The sequence below is a fragment of the Balaenoptera acutorostrata genome, chromosome 19, assembly GCF_949987535.1.
Source record: "Balaenoptera acutorostrata chromosome 19, mBalAcu1.1, whole genome shotgun sequence".
NCBI lineage: Eukaryota > Metazoa > Chordata > Mammalia > Artiodactyla > Balaenopteridae > Balaenoptera > Balaenoptera acutorostrata.
In genome coordinates this window covers 47,678,999-47,699,871 of record NC_080082.1, presented here as the reverse complement: position 1 = coordinate 47,699,871, position 20,873 = coordinate 47,678,999, and the positions used below count along the sequence as shown (strand labels likewise).

The window sequence follows — 20,873 nt, the reverse complement described above, 5'->3', positions numbered from 1 at the left end:
TTAAGAGTACAGCTGAATTCAATAGCACCACCAATCAACTGGTCTTAATTGATATCTACACACTACTTCATCCTACAGCAGATTATACCTTCTTCTCAAGCTCAAATGGAACTTACACCAAGACAGACCACATGAAACACACCTAAATAAACTTAAAAGAACAGAAATTGTACAATGTATGCTCTCAGACCACAATGGAATTAAACTAACTTAATAACAAAAGGATAGCTGGAAAATCCCAAAATACTTGGAGATTAAACAACACACTTCTAAATAATATATGGATCAAGAAGAAATCAAGAGATATTTTAAAATATTTTTAACTAAATGAAAATAAAAATACAACTTATCAAAATCTGTGGGATTCAGCAAAAGCAGTAAAGAGCAAGTGATATCATTAAATGTTTATATCAGAATAGAAGAAAAATTTTTAATTAATAATATAAGTTTCCACCTTCGGAAACTAGAAAAGAACAGCAAATTAAATGTAAAGTAAGCAGAAAAAAGGAATAAAAATCAGAGCAAAAATCAATGAAATTGGAAACAGGAAATCATCTGCCACAATTGATGACATTCTACAAAATAACTGGTCCATAATCTTCAGAAGGGTCACAGTCAGGAAAACCCAGGGAAGACTGGTGACTGCTGCGGACCGAGGGAGGCCGGGAATTGCACCACGTGGTGCTGAGCTGCGTCTTTCTCCCACAAAGGAATTAGTGGGACAACTGGCAAAATTTCAATGGTAGCTGAGGGTTAGATGATCACAATGTATCAGCGTTAATTTCTGATTTAGATGGGTTGTACTTTGAATATTTTTGAGAGTACCCTTATTTCTAAGAAAAACACACTCAAGTATTGGAGAGAGCTGGGGCGTTCCAGTCGGCAACTTATTCTCAAACGGTTTAGGATAAAATCAAGTTCTTTGTAATGCTCTCCAGCTTTTCTCGAAGTTTGTGATCATTCTAAAATAAAAGTTTTATTGAGAAAATGTAAGTAAACTCCAGGAAAACAGATTTTGATTCCTTTTCTGATGAATCCTAGAACAGCGCTTGACACACAGTAGGCGCTTCCTGAGTATCTGAGGACCGAAGACGTGTGGAACGGGGGTGTGAGAGCTAACCTGCCGCAGAAGTCAGGACAAGGTCTAGAATGCATAAGCCTGGGCAGAGTAAAATAATCATAAATATTTTAAAACTTAAAGATAACTGCCAAGATAAATAGCTAAGAAAAAATAAACGGTTTACCTCTAGGGAGGGGCCTGGGTGAGAAGAAGCTGGACAAGAGAAAATTATTTTTCATTACAGCCTTTCTATACTATTTGACTGTTTAGCCAAGTACTAAAAAGTACTACACTTTGATTTTTGAAAAAATAAGGCAACTTCAAGAAGTATCAAAACTTAATAAAAATATAATTGAAATAGCTCCTCACAATAATTAACAAGAAAAAGGAAATCTTTGCTTGAATAAGTAACATCTAATAATTTTGTTTCTTACATGATAATCCAGTCACATCTCCCATTAGCTTTCTTTTGTTTACCATCAACCTTTTCCTTTTCAAAGATATGCAGAGTTCATTCCAACACCGATTGTAATAAAGAAAAGTAGGAAACAATTATTGCCCAGCAATCTGGGGCTACTTGAAATAATACGTCTATACAATGGAAAGCTGTGCAGTGGTTAAACACGATCTAAGTGCCTGGTGTTTTTCTTGCTCTCGTGGAAATGGAAAAAACACGGACGGAAATAACACATCCCCATTAGTAATGGGCTCCTCTTGGCAGAGATTCCCACCTGGGACCCCTACAGGACGCACATCAGAATACGGGTGGGGGCCACACGTGCCAACATCCACCACACAAACTCTGCACAAGGAGAGCCCGTCGGCCCAACTCAGCAGGAGGGAATAAGGCCTCCCGGTGCCACAGAGGAGGGAGCGGACCGACAGAGTCTCACCTCAGAGAGGTTATACTGGATGCATTTGACCTAGAAAGAAGTGAAAAACCACTACAAAGAGGTAGGTATAGTAGGATCCCATTTCTGTAAGACACACCCTCACATCTGGAAAACTTTGGAAAAAAAAAAACTGTAAAATTTTAATAAGTAGGTACATCGAAGGTGACAGGCTTTTAAAACTACCTGTATTTTTCTATGATGAACAACATTACCAAGGTAATTTTAAAAATTTAAGGTGCACGGAATATTTTAGTTGACTAAAGCTTTACTTTACTTGAAGTTCACAATGGATAGATCTGAAATATCAATAGGTATACATACACCCAATGTAAGAGTGATCACAGAGGAATCACCACAGAGGGTGAGCCAAGCATCAGAGTGGCTGGCATGTTTCACCTTTGCCCAACAAATCCAATTCATTAAATACCTTGGAGATATGGAATTAAAGACTGGATATTTCTGATTTCATAAATGCCTCTTTCTTCTTATTTTTTTTAATAAATTTATTTATTTATTGTTGGCTGCGCTGGGTCATTGCTGCACATGGGCTTTCTCTAGTTGCTGTGAGTGGGGGCTACTCTCTGTTGCGGTGCGTGGGCTTCTCACTGCGGTGGCTTCTCTTGTTGCGGAGCACGGGCTGTAGGTGCACGAGCTTCAGTAGTTGTGGCTCGCGGCCTCTAGAGCGCAGGCTCAGTAGTTGTGGCTCGCGGGCTCTAGAGCGCAGGCTCAGTAGTTGTGGCGCACGGGCTTAGTTGCTCCGCGGCATGTGGGATCTTCCCGGACCATGGCTCAAACCCAAGTCCCCTGCATTGTCAGGCAGATTCTCAACCACTGTGCCAGCAGGGAAGCCCCCGCCTCTTTCTTATTTTTATGCATCCTATTGCTTAAAGTAAAAATCAATCATAAATCCATATGTGTATTCTGAAGACAAATAATAATCACTGGCCTATGGATGGGCTGCAATAAATCAGTCCTACACATGAACAAGTGCGTGTTATGTTCTTTATGTTATGGTAAAATCCTATGGACTGCAAGGCAAATTATCTTTGTCAGCATCTACATCATAAATTGATTCCATTAAATTAAGGGAGAAAGAGAGAGAATTACCACAGCCCTTCTAAACAACCCCTACAATCTTTAGATAGTTAAGAGTGTTCTTTTACGTTGCCTATGAAATGGAGCAAAAGAGAACTCACCCAGGATCCTAGCGGTTGGCCCGAGGTCACCGACACCCTTGGGCCACGGATGCTGGAGAGACTTTGCCAGAAAAGTTAAACCACTTGACTCTGACAGAAAGAATACGTTTCAGGGTTAAAGCATGAAATAAAACCCAAAATACAAAAGTGGATGTAGAGAGAAACATTTAAAGTTGTTTGCATTGTCCGTGACTGACTCTTCTCATATTTTCATAAATGGCTCTTTTTTAAAGTATCTAAAACAGTAAACAAAACCTTGTTTTGATAATATCTTTAAATTATGAACATATGGACTTCTGAAAATATAACTCCATGTTAATAAGAAATTGACAATAGTTTTTTATCCTGTTCTCATAAAAACAAACTGCAGCAGCTCTTTTAGAACCTCAAAACTTGTAACAAACTCACCAGGATTAAAATTCAAATATTAAATTCAGAGTCGAAGTCTCTGCCTCCATACGGGGAAAAGTCTGTACAACAATTTATATCAATACACTAAGATTCCTATAAATAAGACAGTTTAAGAGAAACATATTGGTGAAATCCACTCACTTTCCATCCTTTGAGAATCTTTTCCTTGCAAAAACATTGGCCAAAGAGCAAGTGCTGGATTGAGTTTACTGGAAAAGGATGCTGACTTTATATTCAATCTTGGTTTCTCTAAAGAATCAAGGTTTTTATTCTCCGTGGGTGATACATAACAAGCGAAGTTCTTTGCAACCAGATCATCGTTAACACAAACCTGTATAATTTTAAACATTTCATGAATAAGACAAATATACTCAGGTGACTGTTCAGAAAATAGGCCAAACTTAACCGAAAATTTCAATCTTCAGAAAAATTATTTTATAGAACATAATTTGATAGAAATTGATCTCTTGACTTCTGCTCTAGTAATCGTGAACTAGATACTTCTGACCAACCTTCCTGATAAGAAAAACAGTAAGAAACGGTACAAAATCTAAAAAACATCTATTTGAAAGTGCTTGAGAACTAACATGACTTTGCCAGGCAAAGATCTGGGAAGAGGGTGAAGACAAAACACAAATCATAAAAGAAAAAACTGATAAATTAGATTTTATCAAAATTTTAAATTTCTGCTTTTCAAAAGATACTGTAAAGGGCAAACCACAGAAAAGGAGAAAATATTTTTAAATAATATATCTGGATGGACGTGTATCCAGAATACATAAAGAACTCTCAAAACTGAATATAAAGAAAACAAAACCAATTTTAAAATGGACAAAAGATACTAATGAAAATAGTATGGTATTGGCATAAAAACAGACACATAGATCAATGGAACGGAATAGACAGCCCAGAAATAAACCCACACATATATGGTCAATTAAATTATGAAAAAGGAGTCAATAATATATAATGGGGAAATGACAGTCTCTTCAAAAAACAGTGTTGGGAAAACTGGACAGCCACATGCAGAAGAATGAAACTGGACCACGTTCTTACACCATATACAAAAGCAAACTCAAAATGGATTAAAGACTTGAATATAAGATCTGAAACCATAAAACTCCTAGAAGAAAACATAGGTGATAAGCTCCTTGACACTGGTCTTGGAGATGATTTTTTGGATTTGACACCGAAAGCAAAGGCAACAAAAGCAAAAATAAACCAGTGGGACTACATCAAACTAAAATGCTTCTGCACAGCAAAGGAAAGCACCAACAAAATGAAAAGACTCTTAATGAGAGAAAATATCTATAAGTCATTTGTCTGATAAGGGGTTAATATCCAAAATACATAAAGAACTCATACAACAACAATAGCAACAAACAAACAAACCCCCAAATAATCCAACTCAAAAATGGGCAGAGGGGCTTCCCTGGTGGCGCAGTGGTTAAGAATCTGCCTGCCGATGCAGGGGACACGGGTTCGAGCCCTGGTCTGGGAAGATCCCACATGCCACAGAGCAGCTGGGCCCGTGAGCCGTAATTACTGAGCCTGCGCGTCTGGAGCCTGTGCGCCGCAACAAGAGAGGCCGCGAGAGTGAGAGGCCCGCGCACCGCGATGAAGAGTGGCCCCCGCTTGCCACAACTAGAGGAAGCCCTCGCACAGAAACTAAGACCCAACACAGCCATAAATAAATAAATAAAATTAATTAAAAAATAAAAATAAAAAAAAATAAAAAAAAAATGGGCAGAGGATCTGAATAGACTTTTTTCCAAAGAAGACATACAGATGGCCAACAGGTACAAGGAAAGATGCTCAATATCCCTAATAATCAGGGAAATGCAAATCAAAACCACAATGAGGGGCTTTCCTGGTGGTGTAGTGGTTAGGAATCCGCCTGCCAATGCAGGGGACACGGGTTCGAGCCCTGGTCCGGGAAGATCCCACATGCTGTGGAGCAACTAAGCCCGTGCGCCACAACTAGAACCTGCGCTCTAGAGCCTGTGAGCCACAACTACTGAAGCCCACATGCCTGGAGCCTGTGCTCCGCAACAAGAGAAGCCACCGCAGTGAGAAGCCCACGCACTGCAACGAAGAGTAGCCTCCGCTCGCCGCAACTAGAGAAAGCCCGCGCGCAGCTACAAAAACCCAAGGCAACCAAAAGTAAATTAATTAATTAAATAAATAAATAAAAAAACCACAGTGAGGTAACACTTCACATCTGTCAGAATGGCTGTTGTTAAAAAGAAACACCAAGTGCTGGCAAGTATGTGGAGAAAAAGGAACCCTTATGGTGGGAATGTAAGTTGGTATACTCACTATGGAAAACAGCATGGAGATTCCTCTAGAAATTAAAAATAGAACTACCATACAATCTAGCAATTCCACTTCTGGCTATTTATCTGAAGAAAATGAAAACATTCACTTGAAAAGATACATGCATCCCCATGTTCACTGTAACATTATTTACAATAGCCAAGTTAATGGAAATAATCTAAGCTTTCATGGGTGGATGAATGGATAAAAAAAATGTGGTGTAAACGTAAAATATATAGCTAGTGGGAAGCAGCCACACAGCACAGGGAGATCAGCTCGGTGCTTTGTGACCACCTAGAGGGGTGGGATAGGGAGGGTGGCAGGGAGGGAGATGCAAGAGGGAGGAGATATGGGGACATATGTATATGTATAACTGATTCACTTTGTTATAAAGCAGAAACTAACACACCACTGTAAAGCAATTATATTCCAATAAAGATGTTAAAAAAAATGTGCTGTATATACATATACCCAATGGAATATGATTTGGCCACAAAAAAAAAAAACAAAATCTTTCCATTTGTGACAATACCTTAAGGACATTATGCTAAGTGAAATAAGTCAGAGAAAGACAAATGCTATATAATCTCCACTGGTATGTGGAATCTAAAAACAAAAGAAAACAAAATAAACAAAAAAACCCCCTAAGCTCATAGATACAGAGAACAGATTGGTGGTTGCCAGAGCTGGGGTGGGGGGGAATATGGGGGGAAGGTGATGAACTGGGTGAAGGGAGTCAGAAGGTGAAAACTTCCAATTATAAAATAAGTAAGTCACGGGCATATAATGTACAGCATGGTGGCTATAGTTAATAATACTGTATTGCATGTTTGAAAGTTACTAAGAGTAAATCTTAAAAGTTCTCATCACCAGAAAAAAATTCTGTAACGTGTGGTGTAAATGTTTGTGTAAGTGGGTTAACGTACATACATGTCTTTCCTATCTGTCTGCTGAGAGGGCCTGCAATCAATGACACCCCAGTAGTAATAATGAGCACACCTAGTGCCCTGATCTTAATATCTGAAGACCATTCTTCAATAAAAGGAACCACTTCTTGGGGAAGTGGCTGATTCTAGGGCTGGGACTGGAAAAGGACAAAATTAGCCTGGAGCATCCTGTGGTACCAGAAAGTAAGAGTTTTCAACTATGATGGGGCACGTAGAAAGGACACATCAGCCACTTTGAAGAAGCTCCTAACAACTAAATCTGCAACAACTTGAGCAGGAAAATAATGATAATGGTGGATTATATCCTCAGAGTAAAATAAATATCCAAAGAGTCTATACTAAGATAAATTATTGAATCAATTAATAAATGGGAAGACGGGTCAGTTCTTCCTCATAGATTCCAGTTAAAAATGCAGGAGGCATGATGGAAATGGGCAAACACCACAGAAATAAGTTTTGTAGACAAGAGTCATCGATGGCTATCTGCATGGTCTCCAAGTATCTCCCCATGAGATACTTAATAATTTCAAAAAGGAATAAACAGTAACTCTGTTGAGGAAAAACCTAGCAGACACCACCCTAACCAGGTGATCATGATTAAGATGACAAATAATAAAACATTATCAACATCATAACCCCTGCTCTGACGTACTGAGACGGGCATCACTTCTGTAGCATTCTTGCTAAAAGCATGCAACAACTCAAGCTAATCATGAGAAAACATCAAATAAAGCCAAATTGAGTAACATTCTACAAAATAACTGGCCAGTACTCTTCAGAAGTGACAAGGTCTTAAAAGAGGAGGAAAGACAACTGTCACAGATTGGAGGAGACTAAGGAGATTTGACAGTCAGATGCAATGTGGGATCTGAGATCAGATCTGAAACCAGAGAGAGGAAATTAGTGGAAAAACCGGCAAAATTCAAATAAGGTCTGTAGATTTTTTTAAATTATATTTTATCAGTGTAAATTTTCTGGTTTTAATCACTGTACTACTTGTTTGTATGGTTAACATTAGGAGAACCCAGGTAAAGCACATACAAAAATCTCTGCACTATTTTGGCATCTCGTCTGTAAGTGTAAAATTGTTCCAAAACAAAGTTTTAAAATAAATACAGGTTTTAGATGCCCTCTGTGGGCCCTGAGCAGCCCTAGATCTGCAGCTCTATCCACCTCCACACAAGGTACAGAGCTGCTGCGTCCTCATACTACCCTTCATAAAGGGCAGCCAGCCAAAGGTGAACAGCTAATAACTGGGTGGAGGAAAGAGGGGGTTCACAGGTGAGGCCCACTTCCTTTCTACTTATGGTATCTGAATTCTTTACAGTGAGCATAGTCTATACAATGAGAAAATTATGGAAGGGAAAAAGCAGGGAACTAAAACCACACCAAATGTGTGTATTCAAGAAAATTACGTCCTCTTACAAGAAAATAACATTTCACACTCTTCACTATAGGAATAATTTCTTGTCCATTACTAAATAAAATGCTGTCTAAATAAAATACTAAAGTAATTTTTTAAAGTATTAAAAGAAGAAAAACAGTCCTGGCTAACTTCTGATCTAAGCCAGACCTTGAAAGATTAAGAAAATTTATATGCTGTGTGAATGACGTTGTTTTCCTAGGTGTGTACTGTTTTATTAAAATAAGCATTTTAAATAATATTTTAAGAATACAATTCTTTCACTTACCTCTTCATTTTTTGTAGTTACATAAAGGAAAACCTCAAAAGTATCTTCTTCCACAGCACACAATTTGGCTTCCACCTGGGTAGCTGCTAAATAGCATAAATCAAAACATAAAGTAGCTGATATTAAAAGTATGCTTGAGGGACTTCCCTGGTGGCCCAGCGGTTAGGACTTCACGCTTCCACTGCAGGGGTTGCGGGTTTGATCCCTGGTCAGGGAACTAAGATCCGGCATGCCACACCACGAGGCCAAAAAAAAAAAAAAAAGAAAAAAGCATGCTTTAAACAACTATGACTATTTCTCACCTATTAATCTCTGCTAACCACTCACGATTACCCAGTGCCACAACATTCAACAGCTTCCTCCCGCAGAAGGGGTCTGGCACTGGGCAAGGCAAGGTGCAGGCTCTCCCAGCACGAAGTCAGCCATGTGTCCTCTGTCCCCCTCAGCCCGCCATCCTCCTCCTGCCACCCCATGACAGCACCTCGAGCACAGTTCTGGGCCCTCTCTTCTTTTCCAGTGACTCCCAAACCCACGTGCCGAGTCACAGTCTTTCACCTGAGTCCATTCCACCCCTCCAAATGCCCCACAGAGCAGCTCCATGTGTGGGCACCAATAGGCGCTCCGCTCCGTCCTTTACAAATGTATTGCATTTCACTCTTACCACAACACTTTGGGGTAAGCACTGTTATCACTTTACAGGTGAGGAGGCTACGCAGACGTAGCAGGATGGTATTCAACCCAAGCACTCTGCCTCCTCCAAACCTGTGTCTCCCGGGCCCCCTGTGGGCTCACAAGGGCCCAAGCTACAAAACCAGGGGCGCCCCTCCCTCCCATTTCTCCCAGGTGCAACGCCTCTGGTTGCTCCTTTACCTGGACAGTGGGGCAGTGGAGGAGAGGGGCCAGCACCCCAGGCAATGCAAACTCACTACTCCTCAGAACAGCCCTGGAGTTCGGCACAGTTATTTGGCTCAGACTGCCAGGGGTTAGGACAGATGTCACAAATGAGAGTCTATTTTACAGCCAAAGATATAAAATAAAAAGAGCACACTAAATAGGCGCTGAGACATTCTACACATCTTCATTAGCAATGACGGTGATCACACAGTAAGTATCCATTTACTGCCCCTTGCTCGCTAAAAAAAAGTTAGGCATTTCATCAACTGTTGGTTCAATGAAATGCACGTACATTTATTTTGCAGTGCTGCAGCTTCTATGCAAACTAAGAGACAGGCATTATTATTGTGTAAGGGTCCTCGCCCACATAGCTCCTTCCTGATTTCACCTGTCAATTACTGATGCCCACATCCACCACAAAAATTCCAGGGGTGCAGAGTCACTGTGACACTTGGGGTGGAAGAAGCTCCAGGTCACTTATGAACCCCACAAAGGGGGTCAAACAGCTAAGCACGCACATCTCAAACCCCCTCATCAACAGAAGGTGTCAGTTCAGAGCAGGCTGCAGTGATCATGCACTTGCCTCACCTTTTAGGATGTTCTGGAAGTACCGAATAGCTGCACTGTCCCACTTCTTGGCAGGTCTGGAACAGAGAACAGAGGCAACTTCATTAAGTAAAAAGCTGAGGCCAGTACGCTAACATCATTTAGTAAATTATACACTGGATGTTTCTGATATTACACGTTGAACATATGATGCAGGTAACGGGGAGTCTGGCTCTGGCCTGGGGGTGATGATCCCAGCTGCACCCCGCAGCAGACTTCTCTTCCATGCCCGCCTGTGCCAGTGCAGAGACTCGCTGAGAATGGGCCCCTTTCTGGGGCTTCCTGAGCTACCGTGCCCACCTCCACGGCATCATCTGTCCCAACACCATCGTCCCATTACCTGCGACACCTGTCTCCCAGCCAGAACGCTAGCTTCCCAGGACAGGGACCCTGAGTGAGGACTGCTCAGCACAGGCTGGCACAGAGCGAGGGCTCCACACGTGTTGGTTAAACCAACATTCTAAAAGTGGCTGTGGGAAACGCAGCCACTACTGTCCCGTGGTACCTCTTTCACTGTGTCCCACTTCTCCCTATCATCTTGTCCTTTCCTATGTGTGATACTGTGATTTATGATAATATATATTTTGTCATTGTCCCTGTTTCTGGCACAGAGTTCAGTGATGAGAGTGACAAGGTGACGAGTGGAAAGCAGCAAGGTAACTTAAGAATGGGGGCTGGTTGCCAGGGGAACCAACCTTGTGATTAGAGGGTTGGAACTTTCAGTCCCACCAACCTGACCTCCAGGGAGGAGAAAGGGGCTGGAGGTTGAATCAATTGCCAATGGCCAAAGATTTAATCAATCATGGCTAGGTAATGAAGCCTCCATAAACACCAAAAATGGCCTAGGTTGGGAGCTTCTGGGCTGGTGAACACGTGGAGATGTGGGGGACAGGTGTGCCTGGAGAGGGAAGGAAGCGCCTCTCCCCACACCTTGCCCTGTGCATCTCTTCCATCTGGCTGCTCCTGAGTTATCTCTTTTATACTAAACTGGTAATCTAGTAAGTAAAATGTTTCTGAGTTCTGAGAGCAAATTCATCAAACCCAAGAAGGGAACCTCTCATTTACAGCCATCCCAGTCAGAAGCACAGGTGACAACCCAGACTTGAAATTGGCATCTGAAGTTTGGGGGGGCTGGGGGAGGTTTTGTAGGGTGGAGCCCTTAACCTGTGGGATCTGATGCTATGTCAGGTTAAGCTGCCTTAATTGCTTGGTGGTGTGTTAAAACACACACACACACACACACACACACACACACACACACACACACACTCCCAAACTGGTGTCAGAGTCATACTATGCTTTGGAAAGAAAATCGCAGGAGAAGCTATAGGCAGTGGAAGATCATGAAACACCAGTATTTGGAAGCATGGACCAAAAATAAAATAAAGTAAGGTTGGAGTGACATGTTTTCTGTTTCTCCACTGGTTTTATGTATCAGAGACGCCTTCACCATCCTCCAAGGGTTGTTTCAAAGATCAAATGAGGTAATGTACATAAAGCACTCAGCCCTGTTATTTTTATTTTTACTAAGATACCAAGCACATTACTTCAAGAGAATCACAAAGGGTTTCCGAAGGGAGGTATAAACAAACAAACAAACGAATACAGTGGTTTGAAAACCTTGCTATACAAAAAATTACCTAATAAGCTTTTTGTTTTTTAACAAAATGTAGTAGATTCCTAATAAGGAAAAGGCCCAAGAGAAAAATCAATCAATCTAGTCTATGAACAAGTAAGTCAACAAGTCTGTCACAGGTTAATCAATGAGTCTGTGTGTCTGTGTATGTGTGTCTCTCTCTCAACACAGGCGCGCGTGCACACACACACACACACACACACACACACTACCTATGTGAAGAGATACCCAACTTCACAAGTCAGAAAAATACAACTTAAAACAAAATAGCATTGTCCGGCAAACAAGCAGAAGTTAAAAAGCCTGATGATATCCTGCGTTGTGTGGGGAGAGCAGCCCTTTCTATACCCAGTGATGGGAGTATAGACCACTAGTCCTTTGGAAGGGCAATTTAACAAAAACCGTAATACACATGTTAAGACAGACATTCCAGATGAGGCGCAAACACAAAACCAGCAACATCAAAGAAGGCGATCAAAACCCAGTAAGATCGCTTACCTGAAGCCCTTCTTCGCCTACACTGAGGGTCTCCTAGGGTTGGGTGTGTCCAAGGCTGGGAAGGCCCCTGGGGAGCACTGTGGTGGCGCTGGGAACGGGGTAATGCAGAGGGGGCGTGAGAAAGACAGGGGTCTGCCTCTGAGGAAGAGCTGGGCACAGAGCGCTGGCTGCTCTGCAAGAGGGACAGGAAGGGGGCAGGCGCTGCTGGGCAGCCTGGCGGAGCAGCGGCCTCAGCAGAGACCAGCTGGCTTATTAGTGTGGATTCCGAGGCAGCCGCAAGAGTGATGCATTCATCATCCCAAGGGAGCTACAGGTGATGAGGGCTGGGGGCGTGGAGATGGGAGGGTCTCCACAGATCCCACAGAAGCATCCATAAGAGAGGCAGCTTCCAAGTTCAGAGAGAACTTAGAATGCAACATCACCGGGACGTGCAAGTTGAATCAAAATCGTGCTGCTTCCCATAGCTTCTTCTCCCACAAAGCCACAGTGTTGGAGGCGGAGGATGGGGCTACCCCCAGGACCTCAGGTAGTGCTCATTCAAGACAGCAAAGATCACAGTCAGAACTCCGACACAGCACTGCCCCATGCAGGGACCCATCCTGTACAAACACTGGCAATGTGGTCAAATTACTAGACAGGGGTGTGTGTGTGTGTGTGTGTGTGTGTGTGTGTGTGTGTGAGATACATGTGTACACATGTGCATGCATGCATGTATATATTTCTGCATCTATATACCTCACTTTGATTTACCTATATTCTTATGAGAATGTACAGTGCAAAATGGTTTGGTAACAATCTAGCTGACTATTAAGAGGGGAGTGGTTAAAGACAGCAAGTATGCCAACTGTATTCACCCAGGAAAACAACTGAAAGTAGAAGGGAATACATGTACTGGCAAAGAACTTCAAAATACTAGGCTGGCCAAAAGGTTTGTTCTTTTTTTCCATAAGATGGCTCTAGTAGCACTTAATTGTGTTTAACTTCATTCGAAACAATTTTGTTAGATTGTATTGTGACAGCTGTCATATCAGCGTGCATTTAAAAAAAAATCAAAAATTTTTGGTGAATTTTTGTGTAGCCATTTTAATATTGAAGATGGAAGAAAAAAAGCAACATTTTCAGCATATTATGCTTTATTATTTCAAGAAAGGTAAAAATGCAACTGAAACGCAAAAAAAGATTTGTGCAGTGCATGGAGAAGGTGCTGTGACTGATCAAATGTGTCAAAAGTGGTTTGCGAAGTTTCGTGCTGGAGATTTCTCACTGGACGATGCTCCATGGTCGGGTAGACCAGTTGAAGTTGACAGCGATCAAATCGAGACAGTGATTGAGAACAATCAACGTTATACCACACGGGAGATAGCCGACACACTCAAAATATCCAAATCAGGCGCTGAAAATCATTTGCACCAGCTTGGTTATGTTAAGCGCTTTGATGTTTGGGTTCCACATAAGTTAAGCGAAAAACACCTTCTTGACCATATTTCTGCATACGATTCTCTACTTTTTTTTTTTTTAAACATTTGGCTTCCACTTTTTTAAAAAAAAAATTTATTTATCTTTATTTTTGGCTGCACTGGGTCTTCGTTGCTGCACGGGGGCTTTCTCTAGTTCTGGCGAGCGGGAGCTACTCTTCGTTGCGGTGTGCGGGTTTCTCATTGCGGTGGCTTCTCTTGTTGCAGAGCACGGGGCTCTAGGTGCGCCGGCTTCAGTAGTTGTGGCATGTGGGCTCAGTAGCTGTGGCTCACAGGCTCAGTAGCTGTGGCACATGGGCTTAGTTCCTCCGCAGCATGTGGGATCTTCCTGGACCAGGGATTGAACCTGTGTCCGCTGCACCGGCAGGTGGATTCTTAACCACTGTGCCACCAGGGAAGTCCCAAATGCATAATCTTCCATCAGGATAACACAAAGACTGCATGTATATTTGATGACCAGGCAAAAACTGTTACAGCTTGGCTGGGAAGTTCTGATTCATCCGCCGTATACACCAGACACTGCACCTTCAGATTTCCATTTATTTAGGTCTTTACAAAATTCTCTTAATGGAAAAAATTTCAGTTCCCTGGATGACTGTAAAAGGCACCTGGAACAGTTCTTTGCTCAAAAAGATAAAAGTTTTGGGAAGATGGAATTATGAAGTTGCCTGAAAAATGGCAGAAGGTAGTGGAACAAAAGGGTAAATATGTTGTTCAATAAAGCTCTTCGTGAAAATGAAAAATGTGTCCTTTATTTTTACTTAAAAACCAAAGGCACTTTTTTGGCCAACTCAATACATTCTTAAGTTAAATTTGCCAATAAGACAGTGTGTTCTAATTTTCATTAAAAGCTCCACGCATGTGAATATGTATAAAAGCACTGAAAAAGGTCTGCAAGTTCAGAGCCTGAACAGGTCACAGAGGCCTCCCAGGAGGGAGGGAGGGAGGAAATGGGGCTGGAGAAGGATGTCATGGACTTTCTTGTAATGCTCCATGATCCGATGTATAAATGTTTCTCTTTACACTTAATTTATCCCTTTTTGTAAGTTAAGAAGCCGAATAGCTCAGAGCTCAGACCATACTCTAACCCCCTCACACCACAGCCTCTGGAGATGGGGCTACATGGCCAGGTTTGACACAGTGACTCAGAAGACACCTCCTGAAGGACAAAGGACCTTTGAAATCGCTTAGCACTTCTCAAGAGGATCTGATTTCACATAAACATCATACACTCAATTTAAGACTTTTACTAATGATTCAGCATATGTTAGAAGCTGTACTTACACAATCTCAGTGCTGTCTTCACAGAAGTCAATGTGCAATGTGACAGGTTTTGTGCAGTATAGTTTGAATTTTTTTGCTCTGTAGGGAAGCCGCATAAAAGTTTCTACTGCAACTCGGATGCTTAACAGTGAAACAGAAACAGTTCCATGGTTAAAAAAATTATATATAACATATTTCTTTAAAGTACACCTACATAATTAAAATACTTAACATGAAACAAAACACACAAAACATGATTATTTCTGTTTCTATTATAGCCACCAACAGCAGCAAGTGCTTGGAGACATTTGCCCAGCAAGGTGAAAACTGGTTCTCGGGGGCTGAGAAAAATCTTACTTTTTTATGTATAAAGCACAGATATACATATAGTACATAAAAGATACTCAGTAATCTTTGGCGTTAAAATTTCATGGCATGGGGGCGGGGAGACATTAGAAAAACACTACCTCCTTAGATTGAGAAACACTGGGTAATAACGAACAAACCTGGAAGCAAATTCTATTTAAGTTTTTAAAATAGCAATTTCAATACACGACCAGAATTACCTTGAAGCTTCTGTAAATAAGCAGATGTTTTAAGAATTAGTATTTGTCAACTTTGCACAAAAAGAGCTGATGGACTGAGGTTTCATAAGTTGTTCAGCGTTTTTATTTCCATTCTCCTTCAGGCAAACAACAGAGCACTTGAACATATGGTTTCGACATCAACAGGTTCTCAGGGGCCGTGTGTGGGCAGCCTGGCCACCTCGGTCGCGGACAGTTTAGAAAAGGCGGCTGCCCTAACCGCCCCTCCGGGCCTCCCTGCTCTAATCATACGACTCTCTTGCCCAAAACAAACTAAACTTAAAACTCCAAATACTAAGAGGAAATCTCTCCAAACCATTAAATACGATGTTATTTTTAATAACCACTATGGTTATAAGGGTGCAGAACCACAAGCTGGAAAGGCACCCCCTTTTCCATGAAGACCTGCCAGCCCCGCTGTGGGAGCGGCTCCCTGACACAGACTCCCCATCAGGGCACCCGCCTCCCCTGCAGCTGGGACCGCTCTTTCTCTTTCGGAAGAAGGGTCCTCATGTTTATTATTTATTAAACTGATATCCTCTGACTCTGGGATAGGAAACCATGAAAAAATTACCACAAACACCAAGACTGACTTGCTGACAGTGTTTTCTAGGGAACCGTGGTGTGTGGTCCTGGAGTCATTGAGGGTCACTCTGAATGGCCTCCCGTCTTCTGTGACAGTCACACCCTCACTCTGTTAAGCAGGACAACAAGGGACACACGCTCTGCTCTCTGCAATCTGAGGCTGTGCCAGCAAACCATCCCTTCTGTGGCAACAAGAAGAGTTTCTCTCTGCCTCCTGGTAGCCAGGCAACCCGAAGGACCCATTCCATCACCTGAGCAAACTCAGGGGACATGCCACGCCAGGCCAGGAGAACAGCTGACAGAGAGCACCTGCACTTTCTAGGAAGGAAGGCAGAAGGAGGGCCGGAGCCGCCTGCTGAGTCCTCATCCTGAGCACCTGCTCTTACATTCACTGCTTGTAAAACCGGAACCTGCAAGTCTTCCCTTCTTGAAGCTCTCGCCCCTTACTTTGAAAACTGACATTCTCCTTGAAAACTGACATTTGTCCCCTAAAGAGCATAACGCAAAATAAATAATACATACATACTTTTTGGATTTCACTGGAATGTACTTGGCAAAATCCACAAGGAAACACTCTGTGAGGTAATGGTCTGCTGAAGACACTATTGACTTAATTACAGCCCTGCACCAGCACTTCAGTTCCTCACAATAAACCACACAAACCTACAAAATAAAAAGAAAACTTCAGTGTTAAAACCTCTAGTCATACTCAGAAAATTGTAAGATACTAATGAAAGAAATCAAAAATGACACAAACAGATGGAGAGATATACCACGTTCTTGGATTGGAAGAATCAATATTGTGAAAATGACTATACTGCCCAAAGCAATCTACAGATTCAATGCAATCCCTATCAAATTGCCAATGACATTTTTCACAGAATTAGAACAAAAAAACTTACAATTTGTATGGAAACACAAAAGACCATGAATAGCCAAAGCAATTTTGAGAAAGAAAAATGGAGATGGAAGAATCAGGCTCCCTGACTTCAGACTATACTACAAAGCCACAGTAATCAAAACAGTATGGTACTGGCACAAACACAGAAATATATATCAATGGAACAGGATAGAAAGTCCAGAGACAAACCCACACACCTATGGTCACCTGATCGTTGACAAAGGAGGCAAGACTATACAATGGAGAAAAGATAGTCTTTTCAATAAGTGGTGTTGGGAAAACTGGACAGCTACATGTAAAAGAGTGAAATTAGAACACTCCCTAACACCATTCACAAAAATAAACTCAAAATGGATTAAAGACCTAAATGTAAAGCCAGATACTATAAAACTCTTAGAGGAAAACATAGGCAGAACACTCTTGACATAAATAACAGCAAGGTCTTTTTCAAAGCACCCCCTATAGTAATGAAAATAAAAACAAAAATAAACAAATGAGACCTAATTAAACTTAAAAGCTTTTGCACAGCAGAGGAAACCATAAACAAAACAAAAAGACAACCCTCAGAATGGGAGAAAAATATTGGGTTGGCCAAGAAGTTCCTTCAGTTTTTAAGTAAAAATAAGAGACACATTTTTCATTTTCTCCAAGAACTTTGTTGAACAACGTATTCACCCTTTGGTTCCACTACCTTTCGTGATTTTTCAGGTAACTTCATAATTCCATCTTCCCAAAACTTTTTATCTTTTTGAGCAAAGAACTGTTCCAGGTGCCTTTTACAGTCGTCCAGGGAATTGAACATTTTTCCATTAAGAGAATTTTGTAAAGACCTAAATAAATGGAAATCTGGAGGTGCAGTGTCTGGTGCATACGGCGGATGAATGAGAACTTCCCAGCCAAGCTGTAATAGTTTTTGCCTGGTCATGAAAGAAACATGCAGTCTTTGCGTCATCCTGATGGAAGATTATGAGTTTTCTGTTGACTAATTCTGGATGCTTTTTGTCGAGTGCTGCTTTCAGTTGGTCTAATTGGGAGCAGTACTTGTTGGAATTAATTGTTTGGTTTTCCGGCAGGAGCTCATAATAGAGGACTCCCTTCCAATCCCACCACATACACAACATCACCTTCTTTGGATGAAGACCAGCCTTTGGTGTGGTTCATGGTGATTCATCTCCCTTGCCCCACGATCTCTTCCATTCCAATTATGCAGTATCCACTTTTCATCGCCTATCACAATTTGTTTAAAAAATGGAACATTTTCAATACGTTTCAGTAGAGAATGGATACGGAAATACAGTCAAGAAGGTTTTTTTTTTGCTTAACTTACGTGGAACCCAAACATCAAAGCGATTAACGTAACCAAGCTGGTGCAAATGATTTCCAATGCTTGAGTTGGATATTTTGAGTATGTCAGCTATCTCCCACGTGGTATGACGTTGATTGTTCTCAATCACTGTCTCGATTTGATCACTATCAACTTCAACTGGTCTACCCGACCATGGAGCATCGTCCAGTGAGAAATCTCCAGCACGAAACTTCGCAAACCATTTTTGACACGTTCAGTCACAGCACCTTCTCCATGAACTGCACAAAATCTTTTTTTGGCGTTTCAGCTGCATTTTCACCTTTCTTGAAATAATAAAGCATAATATGCTGAAAATGTTGCTTTTTTCCTTCCATCTTCAATATTAAAATGGCTACACAAAAATTCACCAATTTTGATTATTTTTTTTAAATGCATGCTGATATGTCACAATACAATCTAACAAAATTGTTTTGAATGAAGTTAAAGACAACTAAGCACTATTAGAGCCATCTTAGGAAAACAATGAATGAACCTTTTGGCCAACCCAATATCTGCAAATGAAGCAACTGACAAAGGATTAATCTCCAAAATATACAAAACAGCTCATGCAGCTCAATATCAAAAAAAAAACCCAACCCAATAAAAAGTGGGTTAGAAGACCTAAATAGACATCTCTCCAAAGAAGACATATAGACAGTTAAAAAGCACATGAAAAGATGCTCAACATCACTAATTATTAGAGAAATGCAAATCAAAACTGCAATGAAGTATCACCTCACACCGGTAAGAATGGCCATCATCGGGCTTCCCTGGTGGCGCAGTGGTTGAGAATCTGCCTGCCAATGCAGGGGACACGGGTTCGAGCCCTGGTCTGGGAAGATCCCACGTGCCGCGGAGCAACTAAGCCCATGAGCCACAACTACTGAGCCTGCGCATCTGGAGCCTGTGCTCCGCAACAAGAGAGGCCATGATAGTGAGAGGCCCATGCACCGCGATGAAGAGTGGCCCCCGCTTGCCGCAACTGGAGAAAGCCCTCGCACAGAAACGAAGACCCAACACAGCCATAAATAAATAAATAAAATTAAAAAAAAAAAAAAGAATGGCCATCATCAAAAAATCTACAAACAATAAACGCTGGAGGGGGTGTGGAGAAAAGGGAACCCTCCTACACTGTTGGTGGGAAGGTAAACTGGTATGGCCACTATGGAGAACAGTATGGAGGTTCCTTAAAAAACTAAAAATAGAACTACCATATGATCCAGCAATCCCTGGGCATATATCCGGAGAAAACCATAATTCGAAAAGACACATGCACCCCAATGTTCATTGCAGCACTATTTTATTGAGCTCAATATTGAGCCAGGACGTGGAAGCAACCTAAATGTCCACTGACAGAGGAATGGATAAAGATGATGTGGTATACATACACAATGTAATATTACTCAGCTGTAAAAAAGAATGAAATAATGCCATTTGCAGCAACATGGATGGACCTAGAGATTGTCATACTGAGTGAAGTAAATCAGACAGAGAAAGACAAATATCATATGATATTGCTTTTATGTGGAATCCAAAAAAAGAGTACCAATGTACTTACCTACAAAACAGAAATAGAGTTATAGATGTAGAAAATAAACTTATGGTTACCAGGGAGTAAGTGGGGGGGGCGGTGGAGGGCTAAGTTGGAAGACTGGGATTAACATATACCCACTGCTATATATAAAATAGATAACTAATAAGGACCTACTGTATAGCACAGAGAACTCTACTCAATACTCTATAATGGCCTATATGGGAAAAGAATCTAAAAAAGAGTGGATGTATGTATAACAGATTCACTTTGTTGTACACCTGCAACTAACATAACGTAAATCAACCATACTACAATAAAAATTTTAAAAATTAAATTAAAAATCTCTAGTCAATAATGAGAGAACTAAAAGGTACTCTCAACATCATCTCATACCTTTTACCTTAAAGATGCAAGGAGGCTGGATCACCCCAAGCTAAACACTGCTTATTGGGAAAACAAGAACTCAGGGCACCTGAATTCTATTTCATTGGTTTTCTTACTACAATCACTTTGACTTCTTAACTAAGGAGAATTTTTAGGAAGTGAAATAAGGAAAATGCATTGCCTTACCTTCTTAAATCAGAAAACAAAACTTACAAATAATTGTCAGTCATGTGCCAGGACAACACGAAATCACAACCCCAGGCTCATCTTCCCGGTTCTGCTTCCCACGCCTGTTTACCACCCTCTAACATTTGTTTGCTATCAGCCACAACTGGACGTCAGTGCCATGATGAAGGGGATTTTTGTCTTTTTGTTTACTGCCATATTCCCAGCACCTAGAACAGTGCTTGGCAGGTACTATGTCTTCAAAAACTACTCAGTGAATGACTGCATAAATACCTGCAGCCCCCTTTTAGGGAAACTGCCCTGCTAGAGTGACAGTGCTTGGCATCCTGACTGTCCCATGGGACTGCCAGGCCACAGACAGGCAAACCATATGCTGACCACAGGCTTATAAAGTGGCTCAGCGGGGAGAGCTGTGCCCAACAGGGAAAAAGTGGGACAGTGGAGATCCCTGCCCTTGGGAACTGAAGT

The 20,873-nt window shown here is 41.5% G+C and overlaps 1 protein-coding gene across 3 annotated transcripts in view; it reads right to left on the bottom strand.

Moving 5' to 3' along the window:
* Nucleotides 1-20,873, bottom strand: part of TDRD12 (tudor domain containing 12) — a 103,928-nt gene that overhangs the window by 64,805 nt on the left and 18,250 nt on the right. For 2 of the 3 annotated variants that reach the window (XM_028165356.2, XM_007165056.2), the window contains exons 3-8: nt 16,582-16,718; nt 14,908-15,027; nt 9,997-10,052; nt 8,515-8,600; nt 3,702-3,891; nt 3,150-3,239 (exon numbers count right to left, since the gene is read on the bottom strand). In XM_028165356.2, coding sequence (XP_028021157.2) covers nt 3,150-3,239; nt 3,702-3,891; nt 8,515-8,600; nt 9,997-10,052; nt 14,908-15,027; nt 16,582-16,718 — 679 coding nt within the window. The remainder of the gene's footprint in view (nt 1-3,149; nt 3,240-3,701; nt 3,892-8,514; nt 8,601-9,996; nt 10,053-14,907; nt 15,028-16,581; nt 16,719-20,873) is intronic. The other variant, XM_007165057.2, reaches the window with a different exon arrangement.